Source organism: Myodes glareolus, chromosome 7, assembly GCF_982192425.1.
Source record: "Myodes glareolus chromosome 7, mMyoGla1.1, whole genome shotgun sequence".
Lineage (NCBI taxonomy): Eukaryota > Metazoa > Chordata > Mammalia > Rodentia > Cricetidae > Myodes > Myodes glareolus.
The window spans coordinates 56,512,711-56,532,162 of NC_142032.1; the positions used below are offsets into that span (position 1 = coordinate 56,512,711).

At 53.1% G+C, this 19,452-nt stretch overlaps 3 protein-coding genes across 8 annotated transcripts; 1 reads left to right on the forward strand and 2 right to left on the reverse strand.

Moving 5' to 3' along the window:
- Positions 1–514: 514 nt before the first annotated feature.
- On the reverse strand, positions 515–3,970 carry Cfl1 (cofilin 1). The gene is made up of 4 exons (XM_087908213.1): positions 3,812–3,970; positions 1,581–1,888; positions 1,292–1,368; positions 515–1,156 (listed from the first exon to the last, which is right to left on the reverse strand). Exons 1-4 carry the CDS (start codon positions 3,812–3,814, stop codon positions 1,044–1,046), a joined length of 501 nt encoding a protein of 166 aa, XP_087764339.1. The 5' UTR covers positions 3,815–3,970; the 3' UTR covers positions 515–1,043.
- Positions 3,971–5,808: 1,838 nt separating this feature from the next.
- Mus81 (MUS81 structure-specific endonuclease subunit) lies at positions 5,809–11,941 on the forward strand. Of its 5 annotated transcripts, XM_048458057.3 has the most exons (17): positions 5,828–5,863; positions 5,993–6,188; positions 6,278–6,407; positions 6,995–7,080; positions 7,498–7,596; positions 7,735–7,803; positions 8,152–8,237; positions 8,701–8,841; positions 8,977–9,072; positions 9,169–9,290; positions 9,373–9,470; positions 10,272–10,388; positions 10,475–10,570; positions 10,740–10,868; positions 10,945–11,048; positions 11,307–11,390; positions 11,469–11,941. In XM_048458057.3, the coding sequence occupies exons 2-17, from the start codon at positions 6,054–6,056 to the stop codon at positions 11,533–11,535; spliced, it is 1,659 nt and encodes a 552-aa protein (XP_048314014.1). In that variant the 5' UTR covers positions 5,828–5,863; positions 5,993–6,053; the 3' UTR covers positions 11,536–11,941. The 5 variants fall into 5 exon arrangements, with proteins under 5 accessions (XP_085549645.1, XP_085549644.1, XP_048314015.1 ...); XM_048458056.3 differs by having other exon boundaries at positions 5,813–6,188; XM_085693518.2 differs by lacking the exon at positions 11,307–11,390 and having other exon boundaries at positions 5,811–6,188.
- Positions 11,942–12,491: 550 nt separating this feature from the next.
- Positions 12,492–19,452, reverse strand: Efemp2 (EGF-like fibulin extracellular matrix protein 2). 2 transcript variants are annotated; one of them, XM_085693520.2, is made up of 11 exons: positions 19,308–19,452; positions 18,917–19,034; positions 18,650–18,698; positions 17,813–18,019; positions 16,441–16,563; positions 16,112–16,228; positions 15,865–15,984; positions 14,119–14,238; positions 13,911–14,037; positions 13,525–13,720; positions 12,492–12,789 (listed from the first exon to the last, which is right to left on the reverse strand). In XM_085693520.2, exons 2-11 carry the CDS (start codon positions 19,025–19,027, stop codon positions 12,628–12,630), a joined length of 1,332 nt encoding a protein of 443 aa, XP_085549646.1. In that variant the 5' UTR covers positions 19,028–19,034; positions 19,308–19,452; the 3' UTR covers positions 12,492–12,627. The 2 variants fall into 2 exon arrangements, with proteins under 2 accessions (XP_085549646.1, XP_048314016.1); XM_048458059.2 differs by lacking the exon at positions 19,308–19,452 and having other exon boundaries at positions 18,917–19,215.

Consider the following 19,452-nt stretch of genomic DNA (forward strand, 5'->3'; position numbering starts at 1 on the left):
AGTCCTTGGCTCAGGTTGGAGTCCACAGAAACCCAGCAGACACTCAAAGCTTTAGCTCTGCTAACAGGAGGAAGTGGAACTCCAGACACCTGGGTCTGAAGTCCTGGGCTCCACCTGGCTGACCCACCCTGAATGGACTCCAGCCACAGGTACAGTAGGCCAAAGGCTCAACTTAGCTGCTCACGGTGCCACTGATCCTGGTACTAGGGTAAGCCAGTCACGTCGGGGTATGGAAAGGCAAAGGTCTAACAGAGCCTTCAAAAGAAGAGAACTGTATTTAACCCACAGGGGTTAAGGGGCTCAGTGCATGTGTCACCGTCCACTATGAAGATCCAGTAGCAATGAGTTTCAGGTGTGACACTCTGAGCCCAACCTCCTTGGCGCCACCAACTGTGGCACCCCACCTCAAAAAGGAGGCTTAATCACTGAGGTCCAGGCTAGGGGTGCAGCATAGAAAAAACACTTATCATCCACCAACACAGGGTCCCCCAGATCTCAAACCTGAAAAGCCACCTTGTTAATTAGCCTTTTTTATTGGTTTTTTGTTTTTTTAAATTGAAGGTCCCTTACTGGTCCTGCTTTTATGAGTGGCTGAGAACAAGGGGAAGGGGAGGGCAACCAGCTGACAAGGGAGGGTCTTTTCCACATTTCATTTACACACAGAACTAAACAGACAAGCACAGAGTCACTATTGTGGTTAGAAGTTGGCAGCATGGGATGGGGGGATGAGGAATAGGGGTGTTGTTAAAAAAAAAAAAAGTCAGGCTCCCCCCAAACTGGGTGCCTGGGAAGGGACTTGGTCTGCTTCAACCCAAGAGGAATCAGAAGATCAAAAGCAGTTTGGGAAGGCCAGAACCGTCAGGGTAGAGGGAGAAGGACGGTCCAGGGGGTGGGGAGGACATTTGGCAACTGGGGTGAAGGGATTACCCTCCCCCTGCTGGGATCCCCCCAGCCCCTCAGGTCTGGCAGGAAAGGGGCAGCCTGCAACACCCATGAGCAGGTCTGGGGCTGCTAGATGCTCCAGGCAGGGGGCTGGAGGTGGCTCACAAAGGCTTGCCCTCCAGGGAGATGACGGCACTGCCACCTAGTTTCTCTGCCAGGGTGCAGCGGTCCTTGACCTCCTCGTAGCAGTTTGCTTGTAATTCATGCTTGATTCCTACAGAGAAAGAACAGTGAGCGTAGGACTGGGAAGCAGCCCTCAGAGCAGGAGGCGCCACCCAGCAGGCAGAATGGAGGACCCTGTTATCGTCATCCGTTCTCCACAGCAGTCATACAAAGAAGGAACCCTTACCTGTCAGCTTCTTCTTGATGGCATCCTTGGAACTGGCGTAGATCATTTTGCTCTTAAGGGGTGCACTCTCAGGGGCCCTGAAGACAAAGCCAGAAAACTGCTGCAGCTACCCCCAGACAACGGGTGACTCAAGAAAAGAACCCTATGGGTGTTCCACAGTGGGTTCCCCCACTCCCATGTTCCTCATTAGTTTGTTACAGCCCTGACCCCAAACCTAGAATGATTTCTGCTAAGCTCTCCTAAGAGAGAGAAGAGGTGGCAGGCAAGAGAGCTTGACTAATGAGCTCACCAGAAGATGAACACCAGGTCCTCCTTCTTGCTCTCCTTGGTCTCGTAGGTGGCATCGTAGAGAGCGTAGCGGCAGTCCTTGTCTGGCAGCATCTTGACAAAGGTGGTGTAGGGGTCGTCCACAGTCTGCCCCACATCTCCTACCAGGATCTCCTTGCCCTCCTCCAGGATGATGTTCTTCTTGTCCTCACTCAGGCAGAAGAGCACCGCCTTCTTGCGTTTCTTCACTTCTTCTGGCGTCGAAGACTTGCGCACTTTCATGTCATTGAACACCTTGATGACACCATCAGAGACAGCCACACCAGAGGCCTGAAGGACGAGCCAAATAATACACCTTGTGAGGGAAAGGATTCTGGGGTATTCTCTCCAGTTACAGGAAACCTCAGCCAGAACACCAAGAGAGCTAGCTCTCAGCCCCACAGAGCTAGTAATGTCCCTGCAGACACAAGATGCTGCCACCCCCCCCCCCCATTCATCACCTAAGGACTAGTTGGGACAAACCCCCTGCAAGTGAGAAAATCAATTATCTAGTTCAACACTGGCATTAAAGGTTAGAAACAGCATTTGTTAAAAGAAACATAGCCAGGAGTGGTGGAACATGGCTTTCTTGAGTTCCAGGACATTCAGAGTGAAAGTTTCTCTGTCTCAAACAAAACAAAGCAAAACAAACAAACAAAAACCCCAACCAAACAAAAAAACGTAAGAGAAAACAAAAACCATTGAGGACTGCTGGGTTGTGAACAACAAAGGCAAAGAATCTGAAAGCTACTGACTGGGTTGACACCACTCAGCCGCTAGATTAAAATGCAGACTTAGATACAAAAGATCGAGCACTTGGGCCATAGACTCATCTTCAGGGAAGAGGGGCTCAAAACTTCACAAAGACAACAACAGTTGCTGCTCAACAGTTCATTAAGTCCACAGAGCCTTCAACGCAGCCATGGCATAAACGACACTGCCCTGCCAAGAGCTCCCAGACACGAGAATTACAGCCCCTAATTAGTGCCTTGTTGGACAACTCCCTACCATCCAAGAGTGGTTTAGATTTAGAGTCCTAAAGATCACTGACAAATTAATAGGTCAAGCTGTAGTGCCCAAATCGCCAAAACTTTCTACTTTGTATGGCCCTGGGGGACGACCCAATCAGAAATGTGTAACCAACCCCCCAACCATGGAACTGCAGAGGAAGCTAGCCACGTGATTCACCCGCTTCCGGAGTAGGCGGGGAAAGGAGATTGGTTTAGGCACAGGGCCTCCCCAAGAGACACTCGTATCCCTGAGGCGGCAGGACCTACGATGTCTCAAAGCCTAAAGATCGCTTTTAGGAATAGGCGTAAGGCCGTCAGCTTTAAGAGGTAGCACGGGCCATTCACACAAGCATCAGTTTTCCAGGCCCTCAGGCTGAACATGAGAGCTGGGTGGCTTCCGGGCGGTACCCGCCTGGGTCACTTCCCTAAACGCGGCTCCACCCTCGGCCCCATCCGGCACAGTCAAAGGCCTAGCTCGTCCAACGCAGAGGCCGGGATGGCAGGGCCCAAGCCTGTGCGCACGCGCTGCTGAACAGCGCCGTTCCAGCCCTAGTCCGAAGTAGAGTGAACAGAAGGCTGTGTAATCGCTCTTTCTAGAACAGGGGTTAAAGCCTGGCTAGGACCCGCTCTACTAGCGGTGCAAGGTCCTGGTCTCAGGAGCCGGTGCCTCAACCCTAGCATCTCCCCCCCCAGACAAGTTGCCCCCGCCCCTCCCAGACGGCGGCATCCCTGCCACCTGCTGTGGAGACAAACCCATCAGCAGAGGGAGGGTGATGCGAGAAAAGGAACAGCCCTTGGGTGGGGCGCGCGCCGACATCTCGCGCGCGCTTTTCCCTAGCGGCCCCGGGGCAAGGTTTGGATGCCGCGTGCCCTAGTCCAGCGCGCGCCATCGAGAAACGGCGAGCGTTGCCCGAGGCTCTGCACACTGGACCCCTCCCCCACGGCCAGTGTCCGCGCGGGCGCAAAAGCCGAATGGGGGTGGGGAAAGGAGCCAGGGGGCGCGCGAGCGACGTCCGAAATCGGCCCTTCCCAGCGCCCACGGGCGCGCACGCGCGGCCTGCCCTTCAAGGCAAGACCCTTAGTCTCGCTCGGGGCGCTGGGGGAGGGGATACTGAGAACGCTTCTCTGCCGCCCCCACCCCACCCGGCGCGCAAGCCACTGATCACGAAACCGCCACCCTCGGGCACAGTGGCCTAGTGCTCACCATATTTCCGGAAGCGAAAGGGAGACGGGGAGAGCTACAGAAGAACTGAGCCGCCGCAGCTGCTACCGGGATCCGACTGAACGCGGCCTCTCCCGGCCCCTTCCGTTTAGTAGGAGCCGCACAATGAGGGGCGGGGCGAGCTTCCGGCGCTCGCCGCGCGGGCCGACGGGAAATGAAGTCCCAGGATTTTGCACCGAAGGGGAGTTAGCCGCTCCGGGGTTCCGCAGAGCCTGAGGCTCGGGAGAGTAGGCGAGGCCGAGAGGCGGGGCTGTTGCACGGAGCGTGAGCCCATTGGTGCGCTGGACCAGGAAACGCTCTTAGCTAAGCAGAGGCCCATCGCTTGATAAGATGACCTGAAAATAATTCTGTCCTGAGTCTCTATTTATTCCCGAATGAAGTGATTTTTGGTTACTTATGGTTCCTGATGATCAGGGCTTTACTTTTCTGAATCACTGGCTTGGAATCCGCTTGGATCGCCAAGTACAACGATGTCTTCAAGCCAGTAGGCTTGCTTCACTAAAGCGTGCCTCCATGTGGAAAGTCACTGTGACTCCTAAGAGGTCGTATGAAATTTCAACAAAAAGGATAGGATTTTAACAAACTGAAAATGTTACAATAAAAAGTTTGAGAGCTTTGGTTTTGTTAAAGACATTTGGCAAATTCTCGGGTCAAACGTAATTCATGGGGGAAGGGTGGAGAATTGTGTATTAAAGACTTCTTTACATTTCCTTTTCCAGGCGATGAGAAAAGGAATACTTATTTGAACTTAGCTCTCGAGTTGATAAGTTTATGGTTATTTTGACACAAAAACTGAGACAATCTGAGAGCAAAGGCTTAAAATAAACTGGGGTGGGAACTCCAGGTACATTTCTTTGACCTCGAACAATGATCATGGTCTCACACTCTGCAGGAAAAGAGGGCAAGATCGCGAGGAAGTTAGAGGCGAAAGAAATTGTGTCCCTTGACCTCCCCATAAGCCGAATAAAGGGTGTAAGGGAGGAGCAACCCGGGGAGTGAGGCATGTCGGGGGTTGTAGTCAGAAGCCTCCCGCTGCACTTAAAGATTGGGCAGCTGAGCTCCAGGTGGAGGCCAAAGCTTGACCCCTCTCGCCCAAGTGCCCCGCCTAAAGAAAAGGCTAGCTCCACCTTTTACGAGCCTCGCGGTTTCCCAGAGCAACGGGGGGTGGGGCCACGCAGTTACCCTGGAGACGCGCTCCTTCCGCCCCCGGCCGCGGGTTGCCCTAGATGTCCTTATTAGGGAATGAGACTCCAGGGGGCGTGCCCAGCCCGAGCGCCAGCTTCAGGCTCCTTATAAGGCTGCCTGAGGAAGGCGGAGGGCGCGGAAAGCTCGACTGTGGAGAGGGTCTGTCAGTGCCGCGGCCGACGACTTCCGGCATGACAGCTGGAGAGCGTGGGCTGTTCCAATCCCTGAAGAGACCCCTGTGCTGTATTGATCGTTGTGTGCCTCAACCCGAGCTGTCCGTCCCCTCACACAGTGCCCACCTTAAACCTCCCTGGGGCTCCTCCGCTTTGAATGAGCCGCAAGAGCCAAGGATCCAACCGTGTGCCTACTTTCGACCTCCACACCTGCCAGCGTGCACCTCACAACACACACGCCCTCGCCGTTCCTTTAGCCTGAGCCTTCTGTGTGCATCCCCGACTTTGCACCCTCGCATTTCGAGATCTCTCTGCTACACCTGCCTTACTTTTATTTCGTCCCTTGCATCCCTTCATAGATGTCTCTCCCACAGATATTCTGCACTTGCGTCCGACCCTCTCCCCCACTCTTCTCAAGTCCTCTTTTTCCAGCCTCTCCTGAAATAGCCTTTTGAGACCTTGAAGCAAGCCAAATTCAGGCTCCTATGTGCCTCCCCAGCCAGCCCTCCCGGTCACAGGGGGCGCTGTCCATCTTTTTAATTGTCAGCACAAAATGATCCTACTCTCAATTTCGGGATGAGAGGAAGGGGTGGGCCAAAGCTCCATAGCCTGGGTGGGGCCTGTCCAAAGGGCTGGTGCGGGAGTGGGGAACGAGGGCGGTTCGATGGGAAAGATGGTACGGACCTAACTTCTCTCCGGCCTCTTATTGTGTAATATAGGGGAGGTAGGGGATTCCTAGAGCCAGTGGCCCTGCTCTGGTTAGAGAGGTCCTACTCTCAATCACGTGTTCCTATACCAATTGCAGAACTGTCGGGGTCCCAATCTCAGGGTATTTTTGAGATTCCAAAAGAGCCAGTCTAGATCTGATGGCGGCACCGGTCCGATTGGGCCGGAAGCGCCCGCTGCCGGTTTGCCCCAATCCACTCTTCGTTCGTTGGCTGACTGAGTGGCGGGATGAGGCAGCCAGCAGAGGGCGCCACACGCGCTTTGTGTTTCAAAAGGTGAGTCCCAGCTGGGTCTTCTGGAGACAGGACCCAGATGATCCATGTATCCGAGCGTGATGAGTTCCTTTCTCCCTCATGCTCCCCAGGCACTGCGCTCCCTCCGACGGTACCCGCTACCTCTGCGCAGCGGGAAGGAAGCCAAGATCCTTCAGCACTTCGGAGACAGGCTCTGCCGGATGCTGGACGAGCGGCTGAAGCAGCACCTAGCATCAGGCGGTGAGCGCCTCCGGAAGTTGGTGATCCCTAAATTTCCCGGGTGCAGGCTGTGTCTACCTTGGCTTCAAATTCTCCGCTCTCAGTGTAGTTGCTGTTGGACGCAGGGCTAATGATTGCCGCTCCTTTAGCCTCGTAGTTCCCATGTACGAAGCTAGCCAACTGAGACCGGGTGGGTGGCGTTATGAAACAAGCCTGTAATCCCAGCATTTAGGAGGTGGGGGTAACAGGATCAGGAATTCAAGGGTAGCCTAGGCTACTTGAGACTGTCTCAAAAATGACAGGGGGAGGCGCATGATGATGCATGCTTTTATCCCAACACTCAAAGGAGGAAGAGGCAGGAGAATCTTAGAGTTCGAGGCCAACAAGGACATCACCCATTAACACCCAGGGGATCTAGCCCCCACTTCTGGCCTCTTCTGGCATTGCACGTCAGTAATGCACAGACATGCACTGACCAAACACTCCTATACATACAAAAAAACAAAATGTTTTTTAAATATGACACCAAAATTCACAAAGTGAGCAGAAGCATCCAGGCTCCTCCTGGCATCCAAATTGGGTGCAGGACTGACTTCTGTTCTCTGCAGGTGACCATGCCCCCGGCCTACCACCTGGAGAGAAGAATCAAGCCAGTGAAGAGCCACCTGCTCAAGGCCAGGACTCTCCTGTGCCAGTGAGGACTGGGGAAGGGAGTGGAAAGCTGAATGGGAGGGTTGAGAGTAGGACTTCCTGGTCTGAGGGGTTTAACAGCCCTGTGTCCAGCTCTTCTGGATTTAGAGAGGCCCGGGACAGCTTCTTTTTACCCTCTCTAAGCGGCACTCCATTAATTCCTGAGTTACTGAGACAGCTGTAGGTGAAGTTCCAAACGAAGCTGCTGAGAGACCCAGTCCAGAAAGTTGGGGGACTTCTACCGTGTCCTTGTTTCCCAGTAGCGGTAGCTGGAGGCTGGGCCTGGCGTATACCCCCAACCTTGCCCCTGCTCCAGCCACATCACAGTCGTAGCATCTCCCTCCCTAGGCCCACGTAGTCTGCTGAAACCTCAGCTGACACTGGCAGGCATTTGAATTCAGAGCCCTGCTGTCTGTCTCAGGTTCCCACCCAGCCTCAAACAGGAAGTGCCGGAAGCTATTGGCCAGCACAGAACTCGGGTGCCCGTGCTGTCCTGCTGCAGCTCTACAAGGAGCACCTGGTAAGTGTCTCCAAAAAGCAAAGTCACGTGGGGTGAGGCAGACTCACAGAACTCCTGGGCAGTGTTCTTGCTGGCCACTCCATAGCAGGTTGAGGAGCCCTGGCCCTGAACCTACCCTCATTTCTACCATGGTTTCAGAATCCTGATGGTAACAGCTTCCTAACCAAGGAGGAGCTGCTGCAGAAATGTGCCCAGAAGGCCCCCAGGGTGAGCATCCAGCTGACAGTGGGCAGGGAGAGCCCACTGCAGTCTTCCTTTCTGCCTGGCAGGCAGCCTTGGTATGAAATCTGATTCAATTATGGCACATGGCTAGCGACAGAGGATGTTTAGGCTTGGGAGTACTAGGGCCTCTCTGAGGGTCTCCTTTCCTTTTCTTTTTATTTATTTTTAATTATTTGCTATGCATGTATGTCTGTGCAAGGGTGTCAGCAGTCCTGGAACTGCAGTTACACACAGTTGTGAGCTGTCACGTGGGTGCTGGGAATTGAACCAGGGTCCTCTGGAAGAGCTAACCTCTGAGCCATCCCTCTAGCCCATCTCCTTTCCTTTTCACAGGTAGTTCCTGGAAGTTCGAAACCCTGGCCTGCCCTCCGAGGCCTCCTCCACAGGAACTTGGTCCTCAGAACACATCGGCCATCCAGGTATGGGCAAGCTGCAGGGAACACAGGAGGCAGGGATGGGGCCTATGCAGGAGTTAGGACATTCGTAGGCTCTATAACGATGCAGTGAGTCTCAGACCTGGTGCTGCTGGGGCTGGGAGAGCCCGAGGTTGGAGGCCCTGGAAAGTATGAGCAGCTGGGGGAAGGACAAAAGGTCGGTTATTAGAAGCAGAGAGCTGCACAAACATTTGGTATGTCTTAAAATTTGACTGATTAAAGATTCCAGAATATTCTAGGGGGAAAGTATGGTTCTGAGTGAAATAGGGAGAAGGAGCTGTAAGACATGCATTGCAAAGCTGAGGCTGCAATCGGCAGGTCCTGAGATAGCTGGTCTGAGGGACGGAGACAGGAGGTAGGGTTACCAAGGAGGGTAATGCTCACCTAGCTTGGGGCAGCAGAGCTTACCAGGTATAAAGAAGGTAAAATTGTATCCTTCACCCCCCAGGTATGCACTGACCCCAGAGGGCTTGGAGCTGGCGCAAAGGCTGGCCAAGGCAGAAGGCCTGAGCACGCTGAACACTGGCATTGTGCCAGAGGAGCCCCATGAAGAGGAGTCAGCAGCCCCAGCGGCCACTTTGTCAGCACTGTAAGAAGGAGGAAGAAATGGGGGGAACCATGTCTCAGGAACCTGTAACTGCTAAGCCACAGTTGCCCCGTGAGTTGTGGGGACCACCCTAGCACTAAGGGTTCTGGCCTTATGTAAGCCCCCACTTTCTTACAGTGGCTCCAGTGAAGGTGGCGTCCAGCAGCCGCCGCTGGAGCTGAGGCCTGGCGAGTACAGAGTGCTGTTGTGTGTGGACACTGGAGAAACCAGAGGGTGAGTTAGCGAAGCAGCCGTGAGAACACCCGGAGGATGTGGAGGGTGGTGAGTGCTGGCTCACACTCGCCTTGGCCTTCTCTTTTGAAATATTAGGGCAGGACACAGGCCAGAAATGCTCCGAGAGTTACAGAGGCTGCATGTGCCCCACACAGTACGCAAGCTGCATGTTGGGGACTTTGTGTGGGTAGCACAGGAGACCAGGCCCAGAGACCCAGGTAAAAGGTCACAGGCAGGCATTGGAGGCTGGCCTGGGTGGGTCAGAGGAAGACAGTAAGGCTCTCTTTGACTTCTTGGCAGCGAGACCTGAGGAGTTAGTCTTGGACCACATTGTGGAACGCAAGCGGCTAGATGACCTGTGCAGCAGCATCATCGATGGCCGCTTTCGAGAGCAGAAGGTGCTTAGCCTGCCCATGCCTCACTTCAGCATAGACAAAGCTACGAGCTCCAGAGGCCTCCAGTCACACCCGTTCTGAGCCCCTTTTAAGCCATGAAGGTGCAAGTAGGAACACAAGGTTATCTAGGCTGGCCTGAGAAACGTAAAGACCCCTTGAGTGCCTAACCCTAGAGATCTCATAAACAAGAGCCAAACCGCTAGGATTGGAAATGCAGAAGCTATGCCCAAGTCTTAGCAGTGCGCTCACCATAGGGTCATAGAGGTCAGTAATAGCCAAAAGAGGTCTGGAGGATATCTAATGTCCAGAGGTTCAGGACTTTCCTATAGGAGTCATAGCAAGAGCCGTTTGCTCCTCTGAGACAGATGAGGAGCCAGTAAAGATGAGACTGTAGGATCAGGATCTCCTTACAATTATATATAAATCTGTATGTCAGAGCTTAATAGTACAGATAGTTGTGAGCTGCCATGTGGGTGATGTGGGTGCTGGGAATTAAACCTAAGTCCTCTAGAATAGTGTTTTTTTTTAAAAAATATTTACTTATTTTATGGGCATTAGTGTTTTGATTGTATATATGTCTATGCAAGGGTGTTGGATCCCTTAGAACTGGAGTTACAGACAGTTGTTAGCTGCCATATGGGTGCTGGGAATTGAACCCAGGGCCTCTGGAAGGGCAGCCAGTGCTCTTAATCTCTAAGCCATCTCTCTAGTCCCATCTCCTTGCAATCTTAATGTGATATGATGGTCGGCCCAGACATGTAGGCATTTAGGCCTGACCTACCCTGCTTTTTCCTGCTTTCCCAGTTCCGCCTGAAGCGCTGTGGCCTGGGGCACCGGGTATACTTGGTGGAGGAACATGGGTCTGTCCACAACCTCAGCCTTCCTGAGAGTACATTGCTACAGGCTGTCACAAACACCCAGGTGAGCTGGAGGGCAGGGCCAGGCTGGCAGATTTTGTACTCCATGGATTAGGCCAGGAACCACCTCCCATGGGTCCTCTTCTCCAGGTCATTGATGGCTTTTTTGTGAAGCGCACGATGGATATTAAGGAGTCAGCTGGCTACCTGGCCCTTCTGACAAAGGGCCTAGAAAGACTGTATCAGGTGAGCAGATGCCTCTGACAGCACTGGGCCCTCGCCTGGTGTTTGCTGGCCAAGCAAGGAAAGGTGGGTGAGATCCTAGTTACTCAGGTTTCCCACTGAGGTTTGGGAAAAGAATAGTTGGGGATTAACCCCTAAAGCCTACCCTAGCCTCAGTCCCCTCTTCTACTAGGGCCACACCCTACGTAGCCGCCCCTGGGAAACCCCAGGGGGTGCTGAATCAGGAGCAAGGCCTTCCACAGACCCTCTCTGCTCACTCCTCACTTTCAATGACTTCAATGCAGAAGCTGTCAAGAACAAGGTACTACCCTTACCTTACCTATGCTTAGGTGGCCTGGTCCTAGATCACCCCTGATCGAGGCCTATCCCAACCCCAGGCCCAGTCTGTACGAGAAGTATTTGCCCGGCAGCTGATGCAGGTGCGTGGACTAAGTGGAGAGAAGGCAGCAGCCCTGGTGGATCGATACAGCACACCAGCCAGGTACACCCCAGAGAGCCACTGGGTTCCTCTGCCCTTCCTGTGTGGAGTTCAACTTAAGCAGTGCTTCTGGAGAGAGAGCTTGGCTCTGTGTGAGAGCCTTGGAAGGTTCTGTTCCAGTGTTTCCCAGGAAGGGAGGGCAGACAGGATGGAGGAGGGTCTCTATCACCAGGATCAGGAAACTACTCTAGGCCGAACCCTCCTGCCTTAGCTCTCATGATGCTGATCTATATAATCGGCCACTCTATGTCCCATCCCCAGTCTCCTGGCTGCCTATGATGCCTGTGCCACCCCTAAGGAGCAGGAGATGCTGTTGAGCACTATTAAGTGTGGGCGTCTGCAGAGGTAAGGGTGAGACACACCCTGGGGAGAAGACTAGGTAGCCCGAGGCACCAGGCCAACCTTCTGATTCTCTTCTTGCAGAAATCTGGGACCTGCTCTGAGCAGGACCCTATACCAGCTATACTGCAGCCACAGCCCTCTGACCTGAGCTCCACCTGGAGACACATCCCAGACCCATCTTCACTTCTGCCAAAGATAGCCGGCCCTTTAACTGGGGTTCTTTGGGCTATAATCAAAATCTAAACGTTTGTGGTCTTAGGAGTTAAGGAAGCAATGCCAAGGTCCTCATGAAATATGTAGGAAAGGGGAGACTACACTTTGTGATCCAATGACTTTTGTTTTGTAGTAGTATTGGTGATGGAACCCACAGCCTTGTGCATGCTAGGCAATTCCTCTTCCACACAGCAATGATCTGCAGCCTTGTACAGTGTTTCTCCACCTACTTCTGAAACCCAGCTTGGCCTAGAACATGCTGTGTAACCCAGGCTGGCCTAGAATTCCCAGTCTTTCTAGGCCCACCTTCCTAGTCCTGGAATTAAAGGTGTGAACCACTATACCTGGCCCATGTGGTGGATTTTGTTTTGTTTTTTAAGACAAGGTCCTGGCTAAACATGGTTGTGTAAACAAGCACTTAACTTGTGTTAGGCTAGACCCTCTGCAAAACTAAATAGCTAGCTAGATAATGCTTTTTAGAGTTGGGCATTCCCTGGTCCGGGAGATGGAGTCAGTGGGGCACTGTATCTTAAAAAGCACCATAAGTTAGGATAGAAACGTGTTCTCAGTCCAGTTGCCTCATCTTAGTGATTGGAGAACAGTAGGCTTGTCCAAACATATAGTTTGGGGTAGGGCTAGGATAGTAACCCCAGACCTCTTGGCATTGACCTGAATATGGTTTCTGGGGCCTAACATCAGCCAAGCTCTGGGTTTAGGCCTAAAGTGTCCACTCCTTAGAACTCCCTGCTCAGTTTGATTCTGAAGAATGACACTTAAGCTCTGGAACCTTCTCAGCCTGAATGCAGAGAAGACCCTTTGGGTGAAATTTGCCTGCTTCTCTCACAAGCCCAGCACCTTCCCTGGCTGAGGTTACTCACCCACCTCAGCCACTAGGACTCCTTTCTCCCTTTATTGTCCTTCAAATCATTGTCTCTAAGCAGAACAGTCATCCCTAAACCCCAGGCTCCTTAAGCTGTGGGAGGGAGAAAGAAGGGGGTCCCACCCAACCCTTCCCTGAGGGTCTCCTTCAGAAGGTGTAGGCTCCCACAAAGACGGTGAGTCTCAGCACGGAGCTGGCCCGGTAGCTCATAAGAGAGTTCATGGTGACCATCTCCAGGTCCAGCACATACTCGCGTGGTCCTGTCACTGGCCTGGCAAGGACCAGCATGGCACTGACATTGTTGATTTGCTGCAGAACACAGAGACTGTGTTAGCCTGTAAGCCAGATCCTACTCCAGCATCACCCCCTGCCCATGCCCGTGAGGCTGCCACTCCAGCTCTTACCCAGCTCTGACATTTCTCTTCCTCTCCAGTGCCCAAGCCCTGGTTCTCCCCTGACCCTACCCACTTCGATCTTCCCTCCATCTTGACTACCTGAAGACTCAAGTTTTGTGACCCAGGCTGACCCACTTCCCCCTTTCAAAGTATCCAAGTCTCTGTTTCTCTCTGTCTGATTGTTTTGATGCTGGGCAAGGAACTGAGGGCCTGAATGGTAAGCACATGTTCTGCCATGGAGCTGTACCACTAGTCCCAAAGCAAGGAGAAATAAGTTCATTGAGGCCAAACACCTCAATGCTGAAGACAGCATGAGGTCCACAGGCCCGAGGTCCTCACACCCACACCAGCAAAACTGAAGTCTCTGATCCCAGCCCAGCAGGAACTATATTTCTTGTTTTATGGATAAGGATGTCAAAGTTAGATAGGAGAAACCAATACTAGGACTCAAACCCCATTAACTAACTGCCTGTTAGAATTGCCTGGGACCCGTGTACTGGGGATGTAGAAATCTTGACTTCAAACATGAGCCCAGCTTCCTAGGACAGGACTTTGAGAGAAGAGGCAGGGCAGCTCCCACTTAAATGGCTGCAGGCACTCTATTTTAGATTATCCACGGCAATTGGGTGTGAGCGGAGAAGCACCTTACCCGAATATAGAAGTCCCCCTGTGTGTTTCCAGCACGGATCTGAAAGGCATTGTAGGCGCCAGGGTAGACAGAAGTTGCCTGGATCTGAAACACGTCCGCAGGCACACTTCGCTCGGAAGTGATGCTCATGTAGCGGTGCACAATGGATGAAGGCTGCTCCCGACACAATGGGTTGGAGACAGGGCAGAGGCAGCGGCTAGAGACCCCAAGACAGGACCAGAATGAGGGCCCATTTCCCAAATACCCACCTCCTAAAGAGGAAAACCCAAGCATATAAGGCTCTAACTCCTTTTAGGCATCAGGGGTACAGCCTGATTAAACCAGTTAGCCCCCATAGCTGTCGGGAACTGTAGTTACCGCGGGAAACTGTCGTCAGGTTGACTCACTTGTCAGACACTTGGACATAGGGCTCCACACAACGGTTGGTGTCCACGCAGCGGTAGCCCCCGTGGAAGTTCACACAAGTTTGGGCCTCAGAACACTGGTGTGCACCTGATTCACACTCGTCAATGTCTGTGCCAAGGGAGGTGAGGTTGGACTCTATCTCTGACACCAGATTCTAAAATCCTGCCCGCCCACCAGAAGCAACTGTACCTTGGCAGAGCCTCGTAGCCAACAGCTGGTAGCCTTGTGGGCAGTGACAGGAGAAGCGTCCTGGCTCATTGACACAGCGATACTGGCAGAGGTAGCTGGAGTAGCTGCACTCATCGATATCTGAGGGAGGGTGGGGATGAGGACCCTGGGCCAAAGGTAGTCCTCACAACTGAGTCCCATAGACATTTATGGAGAGAGCCCAGCCCCCCACAAAGCTGATGTGGAAGAGAAGGGATGAGATAAACCCAGTAAAGCTCAGAAGGCAGACTGGGGGTTTCAAAGGTTAGAGGGGCTGGGGATAGAACTCAGTGGTAGAGAGTACTTGCCTAACACGCTGGATGCTCTAGGTTCCATCCCAGCACAGAAAGGGAGAGGAAAAAGAAAAGAGAAAGAATAGAAGCTTGGCATGATGCTGTATGTTTATAATCCCAGCATTTGGGAGGTAAAGGCAGGAGTATTACACCAAGTTCAAAACCATCTTGTCCACACAGGAGACCAGCCAGGGTTATATAGCAAGTTCATGGCAGCCGGAGCTACATAACAAAACCCTGACTCAAAAAAACAAACGGGTGTTTGATCACAACTCTTGGAAGGCAGAGGCAAGCAGATCTGTTTGAGGCCAGCCTGATCTACAAAAGAGACTGTGGGCCAGCCAGGGCTAGAGAGTGAGACTCTGTCCCAAAATAAGAGCAGACCTTCCAGCTTACAGGGAACCTCTTCCCCAGGACTTTAAGAATACTTAAGAAATAATGCACCAGCCCAGCATAGTGGCCCATGCCTTTGATCCCAGCACACTCAGCAGATCTCTGTAGGCTAGCCTGGTCTACATAGAGAGCTGCAGGACAGCCAGGGTTACATAAACTGTACCAAAAGACTTGGCCTAAGTCCTACTAACTAATTCTAGGAAAGGTCCATTTGCATGCCAGTCAAAGGAGTGGGTTGGACTGGAAGAGTCCTGTGGACCTAAGCTGCTCTGTCTTTTGAAAGTCCTGCGATCTACAGTCATACTACCAAGACTTCTGTTGAGTGTGCACCCCACATACAGCATACTGTCTCTTTGCTTTTGTTCCTTTCACACAGCTGACCACCAATGATGTGTTTCGTAGTAGGACATAAAATAAGTGGAGAGTATTCCGGGTAACACGGTGAGAAACCTGGAATCAAGCCCTGGCCCTATCTCATCCTTCTTTTCTGAACTGTGACAAGTCACTTCATCTCTGAAAGTGGAGAGATGAGAGTCACCATTTCCTCTGGACTTTCTGCTTGCTTTTTACAATTCTGCCGAACACCTGGAGGAATATTAGTGTCCTGTTTGCAAAAATAAGTCATCACTGACCAGATTAAATGAGACTAAGCATGTAAGTTATAAAGAAGCAGTGCTTCCCATTTTGCTGCCCAAGACTGGATGGAGCCTGTATCATGGACCCTCTCCAAAGTCCAAATAACCTGTTTACAGCAGACATATGCTCAGAAAGAGACTTGTCCTAGTGCAGGATTCCAGTGCAAGGCAGCTCAACTTCCATAAAGACTGGCACCCACACCCTTCCCTATCTCCAGCAAACTTCAGCAGGGCCTGACATACCATCCCCACCAGCAACCAGCTCAGGGTGGCGTGCATGGAGGTCTGTAGGTACAGAGAATCAGACATGGAAGCTTCAAGCAAATGGCCGTGTGACTGGAGTCGGTTCATTATGTTGCAAGCCCTGGGGACCAATGCACTATCCAGTAACACAAGTGGACTCTCACCACTGCAGGAGAAGCCATCCCGGTGCAGCTCATAGCCTTGGTTACAACGACACAGGAAGGTCCCGTAGGAGTTGAAGCAGCGTTGCTCACACGGGGCTCCCATGTCACACTCATTCACGTCTGGGGGTGCCAGAGAAAAGAGGACTGGTGAAAGCAGAGGCACTGCCCAGAGCCCCAGACTACTGGGCTCAGGAAAGAGATCCTGCCCCCATCTCACACAGCTCTACCCGGGATCCCAGAGCCTCACCCACACAAGAGCGGTTGTTAGGTCCCAACTGGAAGCCAGGCTCACACTGGCAGCGGAAAGAGCCTGGCAGGTTCACACATCGGTGCTGGCAATAGCGGTAGCGACATTCATCTATGTCTGAGATGGAGGCGGGAGGGAAAGCAGGGCACGAGTCAGGTGGGGCCTGAGCACCCATGCTCACGCCTGTCTCAGCTCCCCGCATGTAGTCTCTTGTGTCTAGTGACAAGAGGGTACCAGCAGCAGAGGACTGGGCTAAGGATGAGACATTACGTCGAGAGCTAGACCAAAGTCACAAAGCAAGAACTAGGAAAGTCACTCTCTGAACTCACCCACGCATTCGGGTCCGATTTTTCGGTAACCGTCAGGACAGGTGCATTGGTAGGAGCCAGGCAGGTTATGACAGTCTTGGCTAGGGCGACAGTCATGCAAAGCCTGGGCACACTCGTCCACATCTGTGGGAGACACCATTCAGCCCTTACCTGGAGTCCTACATGCTACTGACCACGTCAGACACCTCAGTTTGGGAGAAAGTGGCCTATACCAGACGTCATTCACATGGGCACATGGGTAGTTGGCCCCAAAACATGAACATGTAATATAGGTACCCCCCCCCAATAGTACCAAAACAGTCCACCAGAAAAAAAGTACCCATCAGGTGAGCATATAAAACAAGGCCTTCTCAGGTCTGGTGGCACACACTTTTAATTCTATCACTCAGGAGGCAGAGGCAGGAGGATCCCTGTGAGTTCCAAGTCAGCCAGAACTACAGAGTTCCAACCCAGCTAGAGCTACATAGTGAGACCTTGTCTTTAAAACAAACAAACAAACAAACAAGGCCTTGTCCGTTTACACCCCTTAGCTGACTCCTAAGACCATCCTTCCTCCAAGGCCAATGGTCCCCAAGGCTAAGTCCAGATCAAAAAGCCAGCAGAGACTGGGAGTAGAGCTTTTGCATGTCTGCACAGGAAGTGAGGGAACTGCTGGGGACTTCCTGGGCCAGCAGACCTGGGCCTGCAGCAGCTAAGGGCTTAGATCTTTCTCTGAGGAATCAGAGGCCTCTCAGCAAGGAAATAAGCATGAGGTTTGCAGTATTTGGCATGAAAAGTTACTTTAATGTTGGTAATTAGTTAACACTTTTGAGCTAGTGGCTCAGGTTGGCCTCAAACTCCTTGTGCATCTGAGGATAGCCTTGAACTTCTGATTGTCTTGCTTCTACCTCCCTAGTGGTAAGATTACAAGTGTGCACCACCATGCTTGTTTGATGTGGTGCTGGGGATCAAACCCAGAGACTCTGTCTCAAAAAACAAAGTACATACGTAGCTGGGCAGTAGTGGCGCACACCTTTAATACCAGCATTTAGCACCTGGGAGGCAGAGGCAGGGAGATCTGAGTTCTAGACCAGACTGATCTACAGAGTTAGTTCCAGGACAACCAGAGCTACACAAAGAAACCTTTCTCGAAAAACAAAACAAAAATTACTAGGGAAAGTGGTAAAGAGGATTAAAACAAATCAAATATGAAGTATGTCAGGGGGATGATAGTGGTAAAGAGGATTAAAACAAATCAAATATGAAGTATGTCGGGGATGATACTATGACCAAAACCTGTTACTTTGTATACTAAATACAAAATTAATTAAAATAAAAAAACAAGTAAGAGGTCTGGAAGCCTAGGTGCCAGTCAGCATGGCTCCCCACTTACCCACACAGCTCTCCTGTTCATCAGGCTCATAGCCTGGTGGGCAAGGATTGGGGTGCTGAGCAGGGGGCACTGGGGGCGGAGGTCCTTCACCGTGTAGATCATTGATGACGGCAGCGGAGCGAGGCAGACACAAATAGCCCCCGTAGTGGTTGATGCATTTCATTTCACCCTTGCAGGCCTCAGGGATGGTCAGGCACTCATTGACATCTGCAGAGAGGGGCCTGCTGGGCACAGCCAGTCACCTGGGCTGGCCCTGGAGGTGGTGGGAGGCAGAAGCCTGACTTGGCCTTCTCTAAGCTGAGCCACAGAGCAAAGCTTTCTCTCTGCTCAGCAAACTAAGGCTGCTGACCCAGAGCCCCTCCCAGGGATTTGCAGGACTGGGGGTAGGGCCACCTATTTCCACTGCTGTCCCTATTCTCCTGCCTCCGAGTGAGTTTCCATTCCTCCTTAAAACCCCGCCCCTACCTCTGCCCAAGAGTAATTTGCAGGCCGCCTGCCCCACAGAGCGAGTACTGCCCTGCCAGGTTGCACAGGGATAGAGAGCTGGGCTAGGAGAGCAGAGAACACTCAGGGAAGGTGTGCGGATTGCCGCTTCTCTGAGCGATCGCCAGGTGCTCTCTTGCCTACTGCAGATAGAAGCAGGGTTTGTTGAACTTCTTGAATGGGTAAGGCTCCTAACTCAGTGGCACCAGAGAATCACAGCTGGCTTTGGCGCAGCCAAGCTGGACACTGAAAAGGCCATCAAGTTTCTGAAGCCGCTCTAGGAGAAGGTGTCCCTGGGAAACAATAGTCCCCTTCCCGGTTCTTGAAGATGGCTAGTACCTCAGGCATACTCACCCCGGCAGTGCTGGCTGTCTGCGTCCCACTCATAACCGTCCGTACATTCCTGGAAGGGAACCGAAGTGGCCAGTGACCACCCTGGCAGTCTTCTCCAGCTAGCCAGGCCAAGGCCAGGGCCTGAGCTCAGTTGTGCTCAGGTCAGCTTCACACAATGGCCCCCAGCCTGCCATCCACCAAGCAGGGGAGAATCTTCCCCAGAAGCACGCACCCTGGTCTCGCTGTCCTTCCCATCCCATCCCAAACTGGTGACCCCACGGTGCGCACCGTGTAGCTGTCCGGCTCTTCGGAATCCTGAGGAGACGCTGCTCCCAAGAGCAACAGCAGAAGCGCCCAGAGCAGTAAAGACCCGGGGAGGCAGGAGGCAAAAGGGAGCATCCTGGGGCTGGGAGGTGGTGGGCAGGGGTCAGGGGCCTCTGCCACGACACCCCCCATTCCCTGTAGCAGGAAGGGATCCTGGGTTTCCAGCTGTCTCGTCTCAGGACTGCTTTGGGAGCACCGGAGCCTTCCAGAGCTGGGGGCCGAGTCCTTTCGCAGGCCTGGGGCTCGGGCCCGCAATCCCGGACCGCCCCGCCCCGCCCCCGCCCCGCGAGTCGTGGAGCGCAGGCCTCTCGGCCGCCACCCGGCCCTCGCCCTCCCTCCGCTGGCGGCCACTCACTCGTTGACTCCGGCGGTGCCTGCGGGCGGACGGACGGACCGCGCAGCTCACTGGACGCGCGGCCCCAGGAAGCGCCCCCCGCCCGCCCGCCCGCGCGCCCGCCGCGGCCCACCCCGGCGCCTCCGCCCGCCCTTCGGCGGATTCC